The sequence below is a fragment of the Cervus elaphus genome, chromosome 3, assembly GCF_910594005.1.
Source record: "Cervus elaphus chromosome 3, mCerEla1.1, whole genome shotgun sequence".
NCBI lineage: Eukaryota > Metazoa > Chordata > Mammalia > Artiodactyla > Cervidae > Cervus > Cervus elaphus.
This window is the reverse complement of record NC_057817.1, coordinates 8782583-8803993: the sequence shown is the minus strand read 5'-3', so window position 1 is coordinate 8803993 and position 21411 is coordinate 8782583. Positions and strand designations below refer to the sequence as shown.

At 37.9% G+C, this 21411-nt stretch overlaps 1 protein-coding gene across 11 annotated transcripts in view; it reads right to left on the bottom strand.

Moving 5' to 3' along the window:
* The window catches only part of NAV3 (neuron navigator 3), an 892289-nt gene that overhangs the window by 202198 nt on the left and 668680 nt on the right, over nucleotides 1–21411 (bottom strand). For 10 of the 11 annotated variants that reach the window (XM_043880083.1, XM_043880069.1, XM_043880142.1 and 7 more), the window contains 2 exons: nucleotides 10706–10774; nucleotides 7452–7591 (listed from right to left, as the gene is read on the bottom strand). In XM_043880083.1, coding sequence (XP_043736018.1) covers nucleotides 7452–7591; nucleotides 10706–10774 — 209 coding nt within the window. The remainder of the gene's footprint in view (nucleotides 1–7451; nucleotides 7592–10705; nucleotides 10775–21411) is intronic. The other variant, XM_043880114.1, reaches the window with a different exon arrangement.

Genomic DNA, 21411 nt, shown 5'->3' with positions numbered 1-21411 from the left:
AAGTCAGGGGGTTCCTCTGCTGCCTGCCTGGGAGCTTTGGTGAAGATGAGAGGAGAGGGTCAAAAAGGACCAGTCAGGATGCTCTTTAAGCGTGCTGCTAGTGGCCAGACAGACTGCTATCACCGTTCAAGTAGAGGGGAAATTCAACATCATGACACTCGAAAAAGAGGCAGGAGGGACTCCAGATTATGACATCTGTATCCAGCCCACAGTGTCAGTCATACGACAGCTGCACATCTGTCCTCAGAGGAATGCGCACAGAGAAGACACTTTTCTGAGCTCAGCTCTCAATCTGCCCCCATCGCGACACAGTCGCAACGCGGTGCTTCAGGTTTCATGAAGAGCACGATTCACAGGTCACTGTGCATCCAGGGAACAGAACAATGAGTGTCTCTGGACTCCTCACAAGAAAGGCCGCAGAACAACAGCCACTGAAATGGCAGCCTTTCAGCTCTGACGGAGTAGGGGCTGCCACGCATTCTGTTCTCTGCGCCATTTACATCTTCAGTAGTAAGCAGCCTGGTCTCACAGCTCCATTTCTGAGTGCTGTTAACTCAGCTTCTCTGAATGGTTAGCTGGGCACGGGGGAAAGCACAGCTATGTACAGCACACATCTAAAGGCATTGCTGCAACAAACTTGCAGCCTGTGTTTGCAGGGGCCCCTCTCTGCCTATAACTGTTTCTTGTCTCTGATCTCCAAAGAGAAAGGTGCTTGCACTCCTGTTCTTTTCCTCCCCCTTCTCCACCACCATCAATTCCATTACAAACAATAACCAATTATTTACTAACGGCTTACTTTTCCTAGCTACTTTGATATATGGTATCACCCCGAGAGCTCTAATGACATGCCTTGTTTAAATTAATAATAACCTACAATATAATTGTGATTTCTACTATTATATATGAGGAAACTGAAGCTCAGAGAAAGCAACTTGCTCCAAGTCATACATACAGTAAAATTTAGAAAAGAGTCTCAAAATTGAAACCAGGCTTATGTGACTCCAAAATTTGGAAGATTTGGATACTCTCTTCTTTCCATATGTCCGTGGCCCACCCAGAAATTCTGCCAGTACGGTTCTCCAGAAAGTCACATTTGTCACAACAGTGAAGGCAATTGGATAACTCCCTGAAGTGTGGGTTCCTTCTTCCTGAACAAATAGAGGAGAATATACATGCGGAGGATATCATAGAAGATACTATTCAGCTAACCATATACTATCTCCTGGGACATCCTACTGACACCATCCTTCTGAGCTGATGTTAAAGAAGATTTTAATTCTTGCTCAGAAAACAGCTAAATTCAGAGAGTTAATTTTTAGTTATTTCATATGGCAAAAAGATAACTTTGATGACCTGGGAAAAATGCCAATCTGTTCTAAAATTACTACACGGAGGTAAATGTGGCAGTCACAACAGGCATATGGGAAGTTTAGATAAAGACGATTCTCTGGGGAAATTTGGCAGGTTAGCTTCAGAGCTTAGAGACACGCTGCCAACAGTGCTACTAGCCTGAGGAAAGGACCAGGGAACACCCTCAGCTATTTATCTCTTCTTCCTCACTGAGTAGTGTGCTGTTCAGATGGAAACAAGCCAGCCTTCAATTTACAAAGTAATGACAAAGGGCATGTGTTCTCAGTCACTCAGTCCTGTCGGACTCTTTGCGACCCCATGGGCTAGCCCCGCCAGGCTCCTCTGTCCATGGGATTTTTCAGGCAAGAATACTGAAGTGGGTTGCCATATCTTCCTCCAGGAGATCTTCCCAACCCAGGGATCAAACCCACATATCCTGCATTGGCAGGTGGGTTATTTACCACTGAGTCACCTTGGAAGTCCAATGACAAAGAAAAACACTACCAAAAATAACAACAGCACCTCTCTTTTCCAAGTATTCACTGTCTAGCAGGTATTGTGGTTAGTGACATGTACGGTCCCTACTAAATATTCAGCATCACAGATCATTATGGAAGGGAGGAAATGATTGATCAATGTAGTCATGGTAATTCCTTTAGTAAATAATTAGATTCTCATTTTATAATAACATACCAAAATACTTTGAACATTTTCAAAGTTAAAAAAGGAGCATTCAGATTTAAATATGGCTTGTTATCAACTGGCCCTGGTTTACCTGACCACACTGTCTCCCATAAATGATAGTTTTCAAAATGCCTCAATCATCAGTTTTATGATGACTCAACAGAAACATGGAATGCTGTTACAGGGATTGAAGAGGCACTGTCCATTCTGCACGTGTATATATTATAGCATATGTAAGGTGAGAGTGCGGCTTTGTGGGCTACTGCAAGATTTAGGGAGGCTTCAGTTCACCAGCCAGATTCTTGAAACATACCTAATTTATATATAAGCATGTATCATATGTGTACACCTCAATATGTGAGCATGTATACATAGAAAACAACATATTTAATTGTCTATTTAATCGTATCACTTGATCTATGTACTTAATTACTTTACCTCATAAAAATCCCCAAGATTAACCTGAAGTTATCTTGTCATTATAGGTTTAAATAATCATTAAGGAAATAAAGCAAAAAGTCCTGGCAGAATACATAAAGACATCACCAGTAATGGGACATAACAAGTAATATTTGCATTGTATTGGAAAGAAAATGAAAGAGTTCATTTTTTGTCTTATAGTAATTTCAGAATAATTTTTAAAAATACTTAAGAACTAGATAACTGTATTTAAAAAAAAACATGAGTAATGCAACATTTACATTAAACCTATAGTTTTAAAAAAATCAATTTTGCTAAATTCTCTATGTCAAGTCTACTAAATCTATACTGAATGTAAGTGAAAGAAAACACCTCCACACCAGAAGCTGCTTCATTAGAATCTAGGAAAACAGAAAACAAACCTCTTTCGGAGGTGTGCAGGTACCATGTGAGAATCACATGGGAGAAACAAGAGAGACAGGAGCCTGCCCTGTGCTGCTGTGGCACGTTCCTTAGCGACACAGGAAAACATCTCTCTGCTAAGAAACTCTGCCAAGTAATACGCGTTCACGGATCATAGTTCAGAAAGTGAATTCCAAATAGAGCCAGGAATATTTACATTCATGATAACACTGGACTGTTAAGCTGTTTTCATATTTATCATGTCAATTTTATAAAACAAGAATTATTAAGATAATTTACTTCAGTCATAAAAAATGTTATGTCCAAATGAACCACGGCATTTTTTTCCCACAGGATCCCTGATTTTCACTGAATAGGTATTTGATTTTTCTTTAAAAGCATATATTTGTCTAGAGTAACTTTATAGGGTTCACAAGCAAACTGCTAAATGCTAGTGTCAGAATATGTTAGTCACTGTCAGTTTCTGAATGGCACGTCATCAAGGGAAGAAACTTGGACTCCCCAAAGAAATGCTTCTCTACAAACAATGCTGTCTTCATTTCACTGTTTGTTCTGTGAAATTCGTCCCTACTACATTCCATTTCAACAGAATGGTGGATGGCATTGTTTTCTATTTTAATATTTCTATTTAGCCTTCTCTGCAAGTGATAATTAATGTATAGCCATATTCACTGATATTTTAATCCAGTTGGTGAAAGGAGCACATTATTTTTGGTTTGTATTATTATTAAGATGATATTAGATGTATCATTTGAAGTGCGGTTTGTGATTCGCTACTGATTTCCCTTTATTAGATAAGTCACAAAATTCCAAATAAGGGCTTTATCCCAGGAATGCAAGGATTCTTTAATATCCGCAAATCAATCAATGTAATACATCACATTAACAAATTGAAAGATAAAAATCATATGATTATCTCAATAGATGCAGAGAAAGCCTTTGACAAAATTCAACACTCATTTATGATTAAAACTCTCCAAAAAGCAGGAATAGAAGGAACATACCTCAACATAATAAAAGCTATATATGAGAAACCCACAGCAAGCATCACCCTCAATGGTGAAAAATTGAAAGCATTTCCCCTGAAATCAGGAACAAGACAAGGGTGCCCACTCTCACCACTACTATTCAACATAGTGTTGGAAGTTTTGGCCACAGCAATCAGAGCAGAAAAAGAAGTAAAAGGAATCCAGATAGGAAAAGAAGAAGTGAAACTCTCACTGTTTGCAGATGACATGATCCTCTACATAGAAAACCCTAAAGCCTCTTCCAGAAAATTACTAGAGCTAATCAATGAATATAGTAAAGTTGCAGGATATAAAATTAACACACAGAAATCCCTTGCATTCCTATATACTAACAATGAAAAAACAAAGAGAAATTAAAGAAACAATACCATTCACCATTGCAACAAAAAGAATAAAATACTTAGGAGTATATCTACCTAAAGAAACAAATAAGCTATTTTTATCATCCCAAACGTGTGAGAAGCTACTGTGCTTTCAAAATTTTGTTTTTAAATAAGAAGTGAAACTGTTTTAATTGTGAATAAGTCTTTACTATCTATTACAAATTCTAGAGATTCCCAAATTGATTCAAATAACTCATCATTTAAGACTTAAGGAAAGTAGAAAATACATTTTTCTTTTAGAAGCCTTCAGGGAGCACATTACAGATAGTGTGATTATTTTTTTCTAGCAAAATATTTATTAAACATAAATATTATACTTTCTAATAACTAAAAAGAAATGGCAATTAGAATACTCAAGTCAGTACTTTCTGAATTCTGTCATTGTAATGCTGTAATCTTTGAAAATCTTGTTTAACTTTCACCTTACGTGGACATGCCCAGGATATGTATGCAAACTAGTTGGTCACAAAGATCAACTTAATATCTGATAGACTATTTTTAGATGTTATCCTACCACAAAACGTCTCCATGTCAAAAAGGTTTAATACATTCTTATCCAAAAAGATGTACCACAGGAACAGTCTAAAGGATAAATTATGAACTGTTTCATACGTGATGTTTATATTTGCTTTGTTTGCTCTATAGTTTAAGATAATATTTTGGCAATATGGCTTCCCAGGTAGCACTAGTGGAAAAGAACCTGCCTGCTAACGCAGCAGGCCTAAGAGACACAGGTTCAATCCCTGGATTAGCGAGATTCCCTGGACAAAGGCATGGCAACCCACTCCAGTATTCTTGCCTGGAGAATCCCATCTCTTGCCTGGAGAAACTCCTGGTGGGCTACAGTCTATAGGGTTGCACAGAGTTGAGCACAACTGATGATAGCACGCACACACATTTGGCAATAGAAAATAGCATGATACAATGATTAATTTAAAAATGAGATTGTAAGTACTGACATGAAGTTGCATCTCCATGTTAATAGAAAATGCCACATAATGTATAAAACAAATTCTCCAGGCCAGAATACTGGAGTGGGTATCCTTTCCCTTCTCCAGGGGACCTTCCCAACCTAGGGATCAAACCCAGGTCTCCCACATTGCAGGTGGATTCTTTACCAGCTGAGCCACTAGGGAAGCCCAAGAATACTGGAGTGGATAGCATATCCCTTCTCCAGTGGATCTTTCCAACCCAGGAATCGAACCAGGGTCTCCTGCATTGCAGGTGGATTCTTTACCAACTGAGCTATGAGGAAAGCCCTGTTTTATATAATACAATTTAAGCTTTATTATTGACCATTTAATGCCTACATTTAATATAAGTATTTGTGAGTGTGATATCATCTACTTTAAAGGTTTTGGAATTTTACTTTGTTGGAATTAAAAGTAATGGATATAATTCACCAGGAAAACTTTTGCTCTTGAGACCGACCTGAGGAAATCTGCTTATGGTCAAAAACCACATAATGTATGTCATCTGTCTCCATCTTGTGGTTATTGTAAATACTGCTACTTTTTAGAGAGGCTGAATGGCTATGGAAAAATAGGAGTATTTGGCTATCTTTGGATTTTTACTTTTAGATACCAGAAATTTAAGAAGTATTTCACTTTTAAATGACAGAAAAAATACATTGTTATATCAAAGTGTTAGGTCATCTAAAGCATTTCCATGTTTCTTTGCCAATGTTACTAGTCATTTCTTACAAAAATATTATGTAACTGTAGTATCATGTAGCTAAATTGGACACCTGAGCATTCCACTTGGCATATATGGTCTAAGCCTGTTTACTTTCCCTTTGAATTTCACAGCACATAAAGGCCTTTGACACTTTTTAGAAAAGTCACAAAACGAGGGGGAGATATTTTTGTGATAAGAAATTATTGTCCAGGAGAAGTATAATTCTTCAGAAATACTTCTTAGGTTCTCAAATCAAAGATCTTATTGTTTAAAGACAAAAGCCTAACTTCCAAATACATACTATTTTCTTCTTTTTCCATTTAAACTCAAGAACTAGGGATATTACACTGCTTTGTTTATAGGGGTTTAGAGTCTGCCCGGTTGTGTTTTAATGGGTAAGAAATTTTCAATAAAGTGTATAATTCATAGATCACCCCTGTCAATTCTGAGTAAAAGAAGTCTCATCAGATCATCCATATGAAACAATCGGAAATGTTCTAATCAGAGTCAAAAAACTTTTGACCTGGTTGAATTATTCAAACTAAACTTGTCAGCTGTTCTACCACTAAGCATACTAGTCACGTCACTATTGAATTTCCTGTTGCATGGAGAGTTAAATACTGCAAAGAGAAGTTTTATTGATTAGAAAACACTATCTCAAAATCTTGCAACATGCCTAGTCTCTCCAGGGTCACAGTGCTTCCAACAGCAGAGGTTCTTGGTTTTCTTATGGTTTAGATGTAAATTGCACATCTTCCCACTTGGATGCATGCTCCCCAGGGATATGCATCAAGCCAGGGCCTCTTTAAACACACGCTGAGCACACTACAGAGAACTGTGTATCATATGGTTAATATATAATCTGCCTTTAACACACTTCTGTGTCCTTTCTTCCTGATTAGTATGTGGTTGAATATTTCTATTACATACCCTTTCAAGAAAGTAAAACAAACCTGAATAATTTGTCTCTTAAAGGAAAAATTAAGGTCATAATATTCATCTGTCCTGCTGCTTCCAAAGACTAAATATCCTTCATAATTATGTCTTAAATTCTGATTGCTTCAAACTCAATTTCCTCAAACACTTAGGGCACTTAATTAATTTAGTTAACTAAAACTAAGGATTCAAAGACATTTTATACAGGTTCATGACTTCAGAATAAACGTTCACAAAACATGAGAAGACAAAAGAAAATGGTATTTACATGCATCCAGGAGGAAATCTTTGAGAAACAGATTTTAAACATGGGGATATCACTAACTGCTTTAATATAAATGACTACATTTCCTTAAAATATTCTCCAGATAAGAAAGGTCCTGAAGAAAGCTGGAATGCAAGAGGATGCACTTAGAAAACATAAGAAATTCCACTGATAACATTTCCACTCCAAATGCTGTAACACCGCTTACACGCTAGATTTAGCATGTAATTTACGAGGCTCATAGGTTACACTTGTGCCTTTATGATGTAAGGGGAGAACACTTACCTTTTTCATTCCCATTTGCATAATTTGGAGGCTTGTTTTTATCAATGCTGTTAAAGCTCTGACTTCTCCTATTTAAATTGGAGGCTCCCTGGACCTTGCTGCTGTTGCCTGCAGCTGGCACCCTAGAGGGACCTGGAAGCCTGAAATAGTACAAGAAAAATTACATCATTATTGTACATTACAAAAAGAGAAGAGGAGGTTCTGGGTAGGGAAGGGTTAATGGGAAAATCATAATTTATGGAGTTCAGCAAAAATTGTTGGTTTAAGTGACAAATTGCTAAATACAACATTTGAGAATCACCAGAAAAGTCTTGTTTCATATGATGTAATCTGCCTCCAAGGTATATTAAAAATGTAGGACAATTAGAAATAAAGTAATTCTAACTAAAAACTCATGCTTATCACATGCGTGATGAATACAACTTTGCTTAAAAGGGCTGTAACAATTATATGAAAAGCAAGGGAAATAATAATATTATGTTCTCAGGATATTAAGCAGCTGCCTGCAATTATTGTTAAGATTTTTCAATGTATGGGACATTTGTTTTTATCTTAGGTGGCGGTATTTTAAATGAACTTGTATGTTAATAACAAGAAGAATAAAGTTACATAATAAACTGCACAGAGCAAACACTTACTGAATATCTGAGCTAGTTAATTACTCTAAAACATGGTGTGGAAACCAGGGTCATGAGTTTGTTCATATTGGACCCACCTGTCTCACATAAAAACTTTCACTTGCTTGCCAAAAGTAAAGACCTGGACTTTACTTGGTTACCCCACAAGTGTGGCTAATAATTACACAGGCCATGTGACAAAAAAGATGCAAGTCTCATAAAAAAAAAATCTGTTAGTAGAATGACAATTCAAAATACATGCATAGGGATAGTTGCTTCAGCTCTTCTTATATGAAGGACAAGACATGAGGAAATAATGTAGACTATCTTAAAATTAGGGAAAGCTTGACAGGAGTTAACGTACTTAAGTTGTTTTACTTGAACTATAATTAAAAGCCAGTTTGGATCATTTATTTCACTGTTTAAACAGTTCCCATATTAAAATTTCAAGTATTCAGTTATTTCAAGGATGGTGCCTAAAATATGCAATTACAATATTTTATTTAGTGTATATTGCATATTTATAATAAACAATCCACATAAAACTAGAAATTAAGAACGGGCATTGGTATTCTAGACACGTTTTGAAACATGACGCTGAGCACTGCCAGCGTCTTTGCTAGTTTTTGCTGCCACCATGAGAATGTCACTGTGTACTGCTCTAAAAACTCTATTTTAAGAGAAAAATAAGAAAAATAATCTAGAACTTATAAAGGTAGCAATTTATTTTTTTTAACTGTTATCCTTTAGAAAAGGTTTAAAGTAAAAGAATGTTTATATCTGTTATACTGGTACCCAACATATTACAAATTCACAATCATGTGCTACCATATTCAAAATTTAACTCACCTTATTACACTACCTGACATACTATCTCCACAGATCATTAGGAAATCAAACTCTTAAATGTATACTATAAATGTTTTAAAATAGTAACAGGTATAGCAAAAAGGAAGTACATCAGGAAAACACACACACCAGCCTGAAAACAGAAATGCTGATATCTTGGAATAGTTAATAGCTTCAAAATGTTGACTGTATTTTGGAGTTTAAATACATATGGCTGTTAATAGTTCCTTCAGCTATTTTGCTAATTAGAGGTTGTGTCATAATAAGATTAGAATCTTTTCCAAATGACTCCAGCATTTAACTTCTGCTCAAATGGATCTGCAGGATGTGTAAGTCTAGCACAATAACCACAGACACCAGGAATTTTGGAGACCAGGGATTGCACTATGTAGAAAGAACTCAATTAATTAATTTGGCTGAATGTCCCAATCACAATAAAAATGAGAACTAGTCCTGTAGACTCAGCCACAGACTTAGAAAGTTCAGTCCAAACTCACATTTATAAACAGATTTTGTTACAAAATTTGCCCTGATTGCAATGAAACTTGATGTGTTTCTAGAAAGCAATTAAATTGCATTTTAATCTTGACTGTGACCCATGGAGCCAAGTGATCTTTAGTTCTCAGAAGAACAAATTAAAACAAATTAAAAAATCCATTTGCTCTTCTCATTACCCTAATTTGACAGTCAGCCAGAGCTCCAGATCATTCATCAAAGTAATAAAAAGAGAAATGAGAATGAAGCAAAAAAAAAAAAAAAAGAGAGAGATGTTCTATTAAATTGAAAAGTACTTAAAATACATTTTACATTCATAAATCTTAGAAGTAGTAATAAAGAATGCTTACTGAACATGGTAGGTCTCTGTTCTTTCCATATCCTAACATATCTCATTTCTTCTGATTTTTCATTAAATACCCTCTCAATTTGCCTATTCAGAATCCATTTAATTACTATGGAAATGAGCATAAGTTAGAAAACCAAGGCAAGGGGAAAATATTTCATGTCAAGGCACCATCAGAGGTCCTTGTGGTCAAACACTGCATAATATGACTCATGATTGAGTAGTGACTGGTTAATCACCAGTGAGACACTCTCCCAGTGAGTGAGGTGGCACAAATAACTACATCTTACTCAGGGGGCAAAACACATTTGCTGTGGCCTCACTTAGCTGTGCCATCATTAACATTAAAAAAAGATCAACTGTCACACATTTTATATACTATTGATTTTCCAAAAAGTATGTAATGCACTGTCATTTATTATACTACACTGACTTTAAAATACGCATTTCATAAAGAAGAAAAAATTTAAAGTGCTAAAGATAAAAGAATGACCCAGGCTGACCTGGTGCTAACTGCCCTCCAAAAATCTTCCAATGTGTCTCAGTGCTGCTTCACAATGTGCAATTATCAATGCAAGGCCATTTCAAAAAGCAATCATAATCTTGTTTTACTTCCAGAAAGAAGTTTTACTTCTAGAAAGAAGAGGGTCTTCAAAGTAATTTTTTCCTTGATTTTCTCTAAGCCTAGAACCTAGATTTTAGCCCAGTCATAGCACTATGTATAACAAAACTAAGTTAGAGGAACTCAAGATCCATTTCATAATTTGACACAACAAGCTCATCCTCAAGAAGTCATGTGGACATCTACTTGGAAAAATTCAGTACTCTAACCTTTTCATCCAGAAGTATGTCATTTTTGGAAAAAAATTTAGAATGATAGGACAAAATATCACTGGGCATTTACTTTATTATCACTAATAAGCAATAAATTAGAGATATTAACTGACCTAGTAGGCTTTTTTTGACTGGTTGCAATTCCACTGTGATTAGACTGAGTTGCATATCTGGCTGCCAGACTGTATGAGGAGAAACAGAGAAATTGAATTAAAGAGATTCCTTGAACATGGAAAGAAAGTACAAACTTACAAGAAAACTATGAGTTAATGAAATGCAATTGGAACATGTATAAACATGCATAAAGAATAAATTAGAAAATTATGATAATGTAACATATACACCATGATCTTTGATTATGAACATATTATTAAATAATTAATGCTGTGTACCCCCTTAGTAAGTGTGTTGTCAATGACTGTAAAATAATGGCTATGTGACAATATTAGTGCCTTCTTAAGTAGTAATATTCCATCTTATAAAGAATTCAACCTTTGTAAATGGCGGTGAAAACTTCAGGAAAGCTAAAATTTGACTTATACCATAGCAAGATCTCTTTCTCAAAAAAAGATTCAAATGACAAAAAGTATGAAATGTGAGTCATTATTTTATGACCTCTAATTAGAAAATTTTAACCTAAATACTATTTTGAATACCAAAAGTTAAAATATCTGGTTTCTGTCTAATAAGTTATTGCTGATCTCTAGCCCTGGATACAGCATTTAAAGGAAGTGATTAATAAAAGATACCTTTCCGGAGAAAGAGCCATGCAAAAATTGAGATTAAAATGGAGTCAAACTCTTCAAAAACAGACTGAACAACTGTTGAGGACAATTTCTGGGAATTCTTAAATTATAATTCTTAATGATTTTTTAAATCACAATCTTTGGCCAAATATATACCAAAGAGCATCATGGAAACCGAGTTTTGAAGAGCAGTGATACTTTATAAACAAAATCAACATCTGTGCTTCAGTTTGAACTGATTTCTGAATTACCTAATGGCTCTGAAACTAGAGTTCTGAGGACATAGTAAGACTCAGTGGACCCAAACATTTCCACCTGCGCTGTGATGGTCATGGGTTGACATGTGAGTAGAGAATCACCGTGTTGGTGAACTGTGATGCCTCTACATGAAGCCAGTTGCACATGCACCGTTTTCAAGGCCTTCAAGGAGATAGGAACAACATGGGGGTGTTGGAATCAGGGTAGAAGGGTTGTGTGGAGCCCTGCTCTTCAGCCAACTGCTTTGCTGCCAAGCAGAGGGCATTTAATCAAAATGGTGATTAATGGTGTCCTTAAAATGGTGACACGTTTCCTAAGTAAACTCTAACTCCACAGAGGCAGGCGGTGTGGGAGCATGCAGGTCCTTAGAATTGCTTGGCTAGAGAGGAATAAATACATCTTCATACTGAGATAGCTTTTCAGGGCACTTGTTTTCAAGAGGATACATGATATATTCTTATTTGCAGAGAGTACATTCTGTATTCCAATGGCACCGGCCACAAAGACAACTGGCCACAATGGCCAAACTACACCTCGACTACCACAACGTCAGAGGACAGCTTAAACACAAAAACAAAATGTTCTAGTGGGATGGGACATTCACTCAAAAGTTAAATGTTAAAGCACCTGCAGTGAAAAAACAATCTTCTGTGGATGTGTCAACTGAGAAAAAGAGAACTACCTAAAGGTTTACCATGATGTCTTCTATCCTGTACCTTCCAAATTAAAGACAAATATTAGCAGGAGAGATGCCCATTAAAAAAAAAATGCACATTCCCTAAGGGAGTTGAGGCCACCTCATTGATACCTTCCTCAATGATTTATAAAGTATCATAATTTCTACTATGGAAGTGGAAACCAACAGCAAAATCTAGAGAAGTTAATTGACTTGGCCAAAATCAATTTGATTTTATTGCCCATGCGTGTTTTCTCATTATCAGAGAATATAGGGTTTCTTAGGTGGCTTAAAAGTAACAAATCCACCTGCCAAAGAAGGAAACACGGGAGATGCAGGTTTGGTCCATGGGTCAGGAAGATCCCATGGAGGAAGAAATGGCAACCCGTTTCCGTATTTTCACCTGGGAAATCCCATGGATAGAGGAGCTGGTGGGTTATAATCCATTGGGCCACAAAGAGTTGGACATGACTGAGCACATGCACATCAGAGAATACTCTACAAGTTGCCTATATTTTTGTACTGAGCCACCCTACTTCCATTCTTTAAAACTTGGTTTCTGCTCTATTCTCTTCTTGCAATTGTGAAACTGTTATTTGAAGAACACAAGAGTCTGATTCAGTTCTTAACATATTCTAATATCTTTGAATTTGACCATATTGTTCCTTCTGCCTTTCTGACTCTCTTTCATAGACTGTCCTACTAGATAAACTCAATTGATCTTCCCACCATCATTCTTGATCATTTTCTCTTTCCTTCACTTCTTCCATTATCCACCTCTTAAAGACATGCTTTTTCATATGCTATCTTTCCTCAAGCACTTGTATGCATTCTTTCATTTGAGTCTTACATAAGATTTCAGGTAAAATAAACCAGAAAGTGAAAGTGTTAGTCACTCAGTCATGTCCAACTCTTTGCAACCCCATGGAATGGCACCTCAGTCCATGGAATTCTCCAGGCACGAATACTGGAGTGGGTAGCCATACTCTTGGGCTTTCCTGGTGGCTCAGTGGTAAAGACTCTGCCTACAATGCAGGAGACCCAGGTTCTATCCCTGGGTCGGGAAGACCCCCTGGAGTAGGGCATGGCGATCCACTCTAGTACTCTTGCCTAGAGAATCCCATGGACAGAGGAGCCTGGCAGGCAACAGGGTCGCACAGAGTCAGACATGACTGAAACAGCTAAGCAGCAGCAACCATACCCTTATTCAGGGGATCTTCACCACCCGGGGATTAAACCCTGCTTCCTGCTGGTGTTAATTAATAATTGAAGGCTGGGATTAATATCTGCACCATATTGCCAGTGATCAACATCAAATGAATAAAAGACACCCATTTCCATGACCTTCAAAATCAACTACCACATCAAACTCACCATTTTCTTTTTTAATTCCCAAGTTCTAATCAGATCCTATCTTTCATTTCATGATTTCTGTTCACAAGATCACCATTTTATTTAACCCTCTGGACTTGAAGCCTCAGGAGTCAACTCTTCCCTTTTTTTCTTCCTTTTAATTATTGTAGATGTACAATCAGTATCCTGCCATGCTGATTCGACCTCTACAAATTTATTTGTATCTATGTTCTCCTTCAATTTTCATGTCTCCTATGCTAACGCAAGCCTCAACACTTCCCACAGCGACTCTAGTTCCCTTCATTTTTCTTGATTATTTTTTAACCTGGCTCTGACTCCCTGTGCAGCAGAAACATATTTTTTCTCACAATGCTTGTAATACCATTTCCCTAGTTTCAGATTTACAAACTGGCTAGTAACAAAGTAGGTGAGTGGACACAGTCAAAACAATTTATTAATGAAACAGACACAAGGGACATGTAGACACAGCTCTGAGGCAAGTGAGGGGAGGTAAAAGAGTTAGAGCATCAGTCAACTAAGGATTTGCAGACATCTGGATGGAAGATTGTGTCTTCTTTTCCAGAAATGTTATCAAAGGAAACTCCTTCTAGTTAATAATTTGGATGGCAAAAGGTATCAGAAACAAAAGAAAAACAAAAAAATACTTAGAACTCACTGTGAGTCCTATACTAAAGAAGCATCTGCTCATCTATATAATAAAGTAGAATATCAAGGGAATGCTTTTTATTTCCTCTAACATGGAAGGGAAGAGGTGGAGTTTCTAGACAGCCAATTAAACAAAGGATGAAATTCATCTGGTATTCAAAACACAGAAGGATCCCAACTGCCAGAACTATCTAAAACAGCTTCAGCACAAATCTCCACACGGAATTGCAATATCCATATATTTATAAAGAAAGAATGCTTCTCAAAGTAAACAGATCCTGAATTTTGATTACCTATTTTTATTAACCACCAGAGTCTCACTACTCAAAGTGTTGTCCACAGAGGAGCAGAACTGGCATGATTTGACCTGCTTTATTGACTACGCCAAAGCCTTCGACTGTGTGGGTCACAACAAACTGTGGAAAATTCTGAAAGAGATGGGAATACCAGACTACCTGACCTGCCTCTTGAGAAACCTGTATGCAGGTCAGGAAGCAACAGTTAGAACTGGACATGGAACAACAGACTGGTTCCAAATAGGAAAAGGAGAACATCAAGGCTGTATATTGTCACCCTGCTTATTTAACTTATATGCAGAGTACATCATGAGAAACGCTGGGCTGGAGGAAGCACAAGCTGGAATCAAGATTGCCGGGAGAAATGTCAATAACCTCAGATATGCAGATGACACCACCCTTATGGCAGAAAGTGAAGAGGAACTAAAAAGCCTCTTGATGGAAGTGAAAGAGGAGAGTGAAAAAGCTGGCTTAAAGCTCAACATTTAGAAAACGAAGATCATGGCATCTGGTCCCATCACCTCATGGGAAACAGATGGGGAAACAGTGGAAACAGTGTCAGACTTTATTTTTTTGGGTTCCAAAATCACTGCAGATGGTGACTGCAGCCATGAAATTAAAAGAGGCTTACTCCTTGGAAGGAAAGTTATGACCAACCTAGATAGCATACTAAAAAGCAGAGACATTACTTTGCCAACAAATGTCCATCTAGTCAAGGCTATGGTTTTTCCAGTGGTCATGTATGGATGTGAGAGTTGGACTGTGAAGAAAGCTGAGGGCTGAAGAATTGATGCTTTTGAACTGTGGTATTGGAGAAGATGCTTGAGAGTCCCTTGGACTGCAAGGAGATCCAACCAGTCCATCCTAAAGGAGATCAGTCCTGGGTGTTCATTAGAAGGACTGATGCTGAAGCTGAAACTCCAGTACTTTGGCCACCTCATGCGAAAAGTTGACTCATTGGAAAAGACCCTGATGCTGGGAGGGATTGAGGGCAGGAGGAGAAGGGGATGACAGAGGATGAGATGACTGGATGGCATCACCGACTCGATGGACATGAGTTTGAGTAAGGGAGTTGGTGATGGACAGGGAGGCCTGGGGTGCTGCAGTTCATGGGGTCACAAAGAGTCAGACACGACTAAGCGACTGAACTGAGAGGCTTCCTTGGTGGTTCATCTGGTAATCTGCCTGCAATGCAGGATACCTGGGTTCAATCCCAAGTTGGGAAGATCCCCTGGAGAAGGGAATGGCAGACTCCAGTATTCTGGTCTGGAGAATTCCATAGACTGTATAGTCCATGGAGTCACAAAGAGTCGGATGGACCTTGTTAGAAATACTGGTCTGTTCCCAAACCTACTGACTCTGAATCTTCATTTTAACAGGATTCCTATACATAATTGGACTTTCCAGGTGGCACCAGTGGTAAGGAACCTGCCTGAATGCAGGTTCATCAATGCAGAAGACAGAGCCTGTAGCCTACCTCAGTCCATGGGAGATGGGTTCAATCCCTGGGTCAGGAAGATCCCCTGGAGGAGGGCATGGCCACCCACTCCAGTATTCTTGACTGGAGAATCCCATGGACAGAGGATCCTGGTGGGCTACAGCCCACAAGGTCGCAAAGAGTTGGACACGGCTGAAGGACTGAGCATGCATCAGGTCCCTTAGCTTTCTCAACACAACAGCTCTCTCTTGAGCTGCTCCTCCTCTTCCTTCCCAGACTCAGGTTCACTCACCACACTCATCTTCTAAATTTAGTACTATGACCATGAATATTTTCAAAATCATAATCCTAGGCATCAGCTAATCTACCCCTCCATTATTTATATTAAATCTCTATTTTATAATCCAATCTCAATTCTACAGTCAGCCTTTTTTCTAAAATATCTCATTATCTCCTAGATAATCTACCTGGATCTAGCAGCTATTAATAGATTTCTCCCAGATATTCCCCATATGTTCCAACCTCAACTCACTCTTCTTCTTCCAAATCGTCCTCTTTCTCTTTGCTGTTACTGTTTAAATTTAGTGTCAAATACTTTTTTCCATTGAACAAAGAGCTTCCTCCTGATCATGACCCACTCCATTCTTCCCCCTGTGCCATCCCGCTCATGGATTCTAATGATGACTCGGGTGACTAGTCACTTTGTTATCAGTCTTTTTTTTCACAGCTAGTCTAATTCATTCTTCTCAGAGTCAACAGAACCAACATTCCCAAGAAAGAATAGATGTCAGTATTTTTCTTTGAACTTGCTGTTGACTCCCCACTGTCTGCAGGACAGAGTCCAAATTCTGTGGTCTGGTTTACAGAGTGCTTCTGCGTGTCTCCTCAGACTTTCCTACAGCTTCCTCTCCTTGGCACATCCTCCACCCCACGTTCTCCCCTGTCACCAGACCTCAGCCATGGCCTGGGGCTTCTTCTCCCAGCTCCCTGCATTTCCTCATGAGGCTTCCTTCAACCTAGAACACCATTATTTCCTGTCCCCACATTATGCTATCTTGCTTCTACGTTAAGATCCTACTCAAATGTCTCCTCCTTGTTGAGGCATTTCTCAAGTACTGTAGAGTTACTTTTGTCCTCCACGAGTCCCCAGGTCTTTACTCATCTCTAAGTGTTTGCTTAATATGGAAATTTATCATGGTAAATGTCTGCCTCCTGAGTAGATGGCATTGTTCACCAGGACAAGGCTAATGGTATGTTCATTTCTGCATTCCCAGTTCCTATCATGGGTTTGAAGTGAAGTGAAGTGAGGTCACTCATTGGTGTCCGACTCTTTGCAACCCGGTGGACTAGAGCCCACCAGGCTCCTCCGTCCGTGGGATTCTCCAGGCAAGAATACTGGAGTAGTATTATTCAAACAACGGGCTTCCCAGGTGGCCCTAGTGGTAGAGAACATGCCTGCCAAATGTGGGAGAATAAGAGACGTGTGTTCGATCCCTGGGTCAGGAAGATCCCTTGGAGAAGGGCATGGCAACTCACTCCAGTATCCAACAATGGTAATGATATAACCATTTTATAACCAAGTGAAATTGTTATAAGAATGGAATTATCAAAATTACGCTAAAGGAGGGAAAACAACACGTCTTCATTGTGTCCTTATTAAGTGACGTTAGCCACAATAGTCCTGCAAAGTTAATGCTCTATTCCTCACTGAAACATGTGAAATTGATGGCTTTAAACATTAACTCACTTGTACAAGTTATGCATCTTATAAATGATAGTACTGAAATTTAAATGTTTGTTGAATTCTATAAACTATGCTGTGTTCTACTATGACATATTATTTACTTACATATTACAACTGGCAATATTTTAATGCTTATTTTTCTATGAATTCATTGTCCTTTGGATTTGTGAATATCTCCTTCAGGGTATCATCTTTTCCAGTGTCAAATACATCTACTTCCAATAGATACTTTTCAGCATTCAGAGAGAGAATATTAGATAATTTCATTCAACAGATTACTTTATGTAGAAAGATGAAGTAGGCAGTAAAAGAAACTTATATTGTAAGGTATTTTTAGTATCCAGACAGCTCTCCTCAAAAATCCCCCAAGTAAACACTATATTTAAAATTTTTAAGTCACCTTTTAGTAAGAACTAGAAAATAAGTCATACTATTTATAACTTGCCACTTGTTCATTACACACATAACTAAGCAATCAATCACAGAACTTTTGAACTTTTTCTGCTGAGCACTATGGTAACCTCAAAACCTCTGGCCAGGATTCCAGCAACTTATATTAATTAAAAGGCTTAGAATGAGTGTAAAAACTTCCTTGATTCCCTCTTTTATGCTCTCATCAAAATATAAAGAAGATTTTGAGTGGTTCGGTGCAGGACTTTTGTAGAAGAATCTACTTCTGTTGTAATTATACTAACAGTGAACTTCCATGCAGTAGTAAAAATTACGTAATCTTACTAGTTAGCTTTCATCTTCAAAAATCAAAATGGACCCAGATATAAAGGATATGTGCATCTTTTAAAAATCACCAAGGTGTACCATCTGAACATCACACATCTATTACTCTTTATCTCCATTGGCTACTATCAAGCTTCTGAATATCTCATTTGTTGTATTCAGTCACTCGGTCATGTCCAACTCTGTGACCCCATTTACTGCAGCATGCCAGGCTTCCTCATCCTTCACTATCTCCTGGAGTTTGGTCAAATTCATGTCCTTTGAGTCGATGATGCCATCCAATCATCTTATCCTCTGTCATCCCATCCTCCTCCTGCCCTCTATCTTTCCCAGCATCAGGGTCTTTTCCAATGAGTCAGCTTTTTGCATCAGTTGGCCAAAGTACTGGAACTTCAGCTTCAACATCAGTCTTTCCAATGAATATTCAGGGTTGATTTCCTTTTTAGGATGGACTGGTTGGATCTCCTTGCTCTCCAAGGGACTCTCAGGAGTCTTCTCCAGCACCACAATCCGAGAGCATCAATTCTCTGGCACTCAGTCCAACATTATGGCCCAAATTTCACATCCATACATGACTACTGGAAAAACCATATCTTTGACTATACGGACCTTTGTTGGCAAAGGAATGTCTCTGCTTTTTAATACGTTGTCTAGGTTTGTCTTAGCTTTTCTTCCAAGGAGCAAATATCTTTTAATTTCATGGCTACAGTCACCATCTGCAGTGATTTTGGAGACAAAGAAAATTAGGTCTGTCACTCTTTCCATTTTTCCCCATCTATTTGCCATGAAATAATGGGAACAGATGTCATGATGTTCCTTATTTGAATGCTGAGTTTTAAGCCAGCTTTTTCACTCTCCTCTTTCACCTTCATCAGAGGCTCTTTAGTTCCTCTTTCCTTTCTGCCATTAGTGTGGTATCATCTGCATATCTGAGGTTATTGATATTTCTCCTGGCAATCTTAATTCTAGCTTGTGATTCATCCAGCCTGGCATTTCTCATGATGTACTTTACATGAAAGTTGAATATGTAGGGTGACAATATATAGCCGTGACATACACTTTTCTCAATCTGGAACAAGTCTGTTGTTCCATGTCTGATTCTACCTATTGCTTCTTGACACGCATACAGGTTTCTCAGGAGGTAGGTAAGATGGTCTGGTATTCCCATCTCCTTAAGAACTTTCCACAGTTGTTGTGATCCACACAGTCAAAGGCTTGAGCATAGACAATGAAGCAGAAGCAGATGTTTTTCTGGAATTCTGTTGCTTTTTCTATGATAGAACATATATTGGTAATTTGATTTCTGGTTCCTCTGCCTTGTATAAATCTCATTTGAGACAGTTAATATTTGAATTGTCTTAATTGGTGCTTAATTAGTGTGATAATTAAATATTCAGACAGGAACCTGGAGAGGCACAGCAACTTACTAACAAATTGAGACTCTGTCCTGAATATAGCATCGCACACCAAAAAGTTTAAATTGTAGAATGAATAATAAACTTCCACATTAGTGAGATCCTTTTCTTCAATATGTAATGAAGAAACTGGGGGACAAAAGAGGTTGGGGTATTTAGTAAGCTTGGAACCAGACAGCATGAGAAATCACTGCTACTGCTCAGGAAAGATTTGATGAGCGCCTAAATGGAGGCAGAGGCACAGGTAGTGAGAAAAAATGATGACTGAGATAAGTTATAATCATAGACACAGGAACTGAAGGAAAAAATATAAGACGGCTCCTGGATCATGGCTTGAGCTGTGTCGTACAGTTACATAAGAGCAGAGAGAAGAGATTTAACATCCTTGATACTGTTAAAAAGAGAGGAAAAAAAAAAGACTCCACTTATAACTTATGTCATTAGTCAAAGGGTGAATAAATAACAGGAAATACTAGAAAGATGGATATTCACAGGTGGGTAAATCCACTTTCACAGCAGAGAGAAAGATCGCTTCATGATCCTATTATAATAGCTCTCTTATAAAGCACACAAGACTTTTGGATACTGAGTGAATCAATAAATAAAGAAGACATTGACTTCATACCCCTATAGTATTTAAAGTGGGAGATGCACATAGATATTGAGAAATTTAATTTTGTTTTGTGTTCCACTTATTCTAAGCATATATTGATTGGTATTATCCACCAATTAATAAACCATTAAAAACACTTTTATTGACCACTGACAAAGCATCAGCATTGTTCTGACCACAAAGTTTCAATATGGAAAATTAGGTTTAGGCAGGCGGGGATGAAAACTTCACTCAGAGAAGCATAACCCTTAAGGCCAGGTATTTTAATTCAAATCCCTCCCTAAAAACATAACTTGATATTTAATGGAAACTGAATTGACTTCAAGCTTGGAAGGAGAAACCCAAAAGTACTAGGCAAGTGTGCAAAAAGTGACACATTCAAGTATTTACTCTCTGTGAATTACTAAAATGAAATGCCAGTAGTAAAGACCTATCATAATGTATCAGTTAACAGCACAGTCTCTAGAAGGCTCTACCTGAATCTCAGCTCAGCTGTTCTCTGTGCCTGTGTCCCTGTGGGTTCAATAAGGGTGACAATGTTACCTACCTCATGGCTTTTATAAGGATTAAACTGTAAATCACTCAGAAAGGTGGCTGGTAGAAATAAGTGCTGCAACAATTGAAAAGACAATTCAGTGGAATTCAGATGAATGTTTGGAAGTCCCTGGATTCACTAAGCCCCCATGTGAGGCTCTATAAATAGTCTGGTGAATTCAGTACAAGATAACTTCCTATGTTCTTATAATTACCCTGCCCTCCTGTGCTTGGTATTAGTCTCAACACCACATTCTTTGGTCCCACCTATCACTTTCAATGTTACTACATTCTTACTCTAAGACCAATGAGCATGGACTACCCAGGCCAGTGCATGAGCTTTAA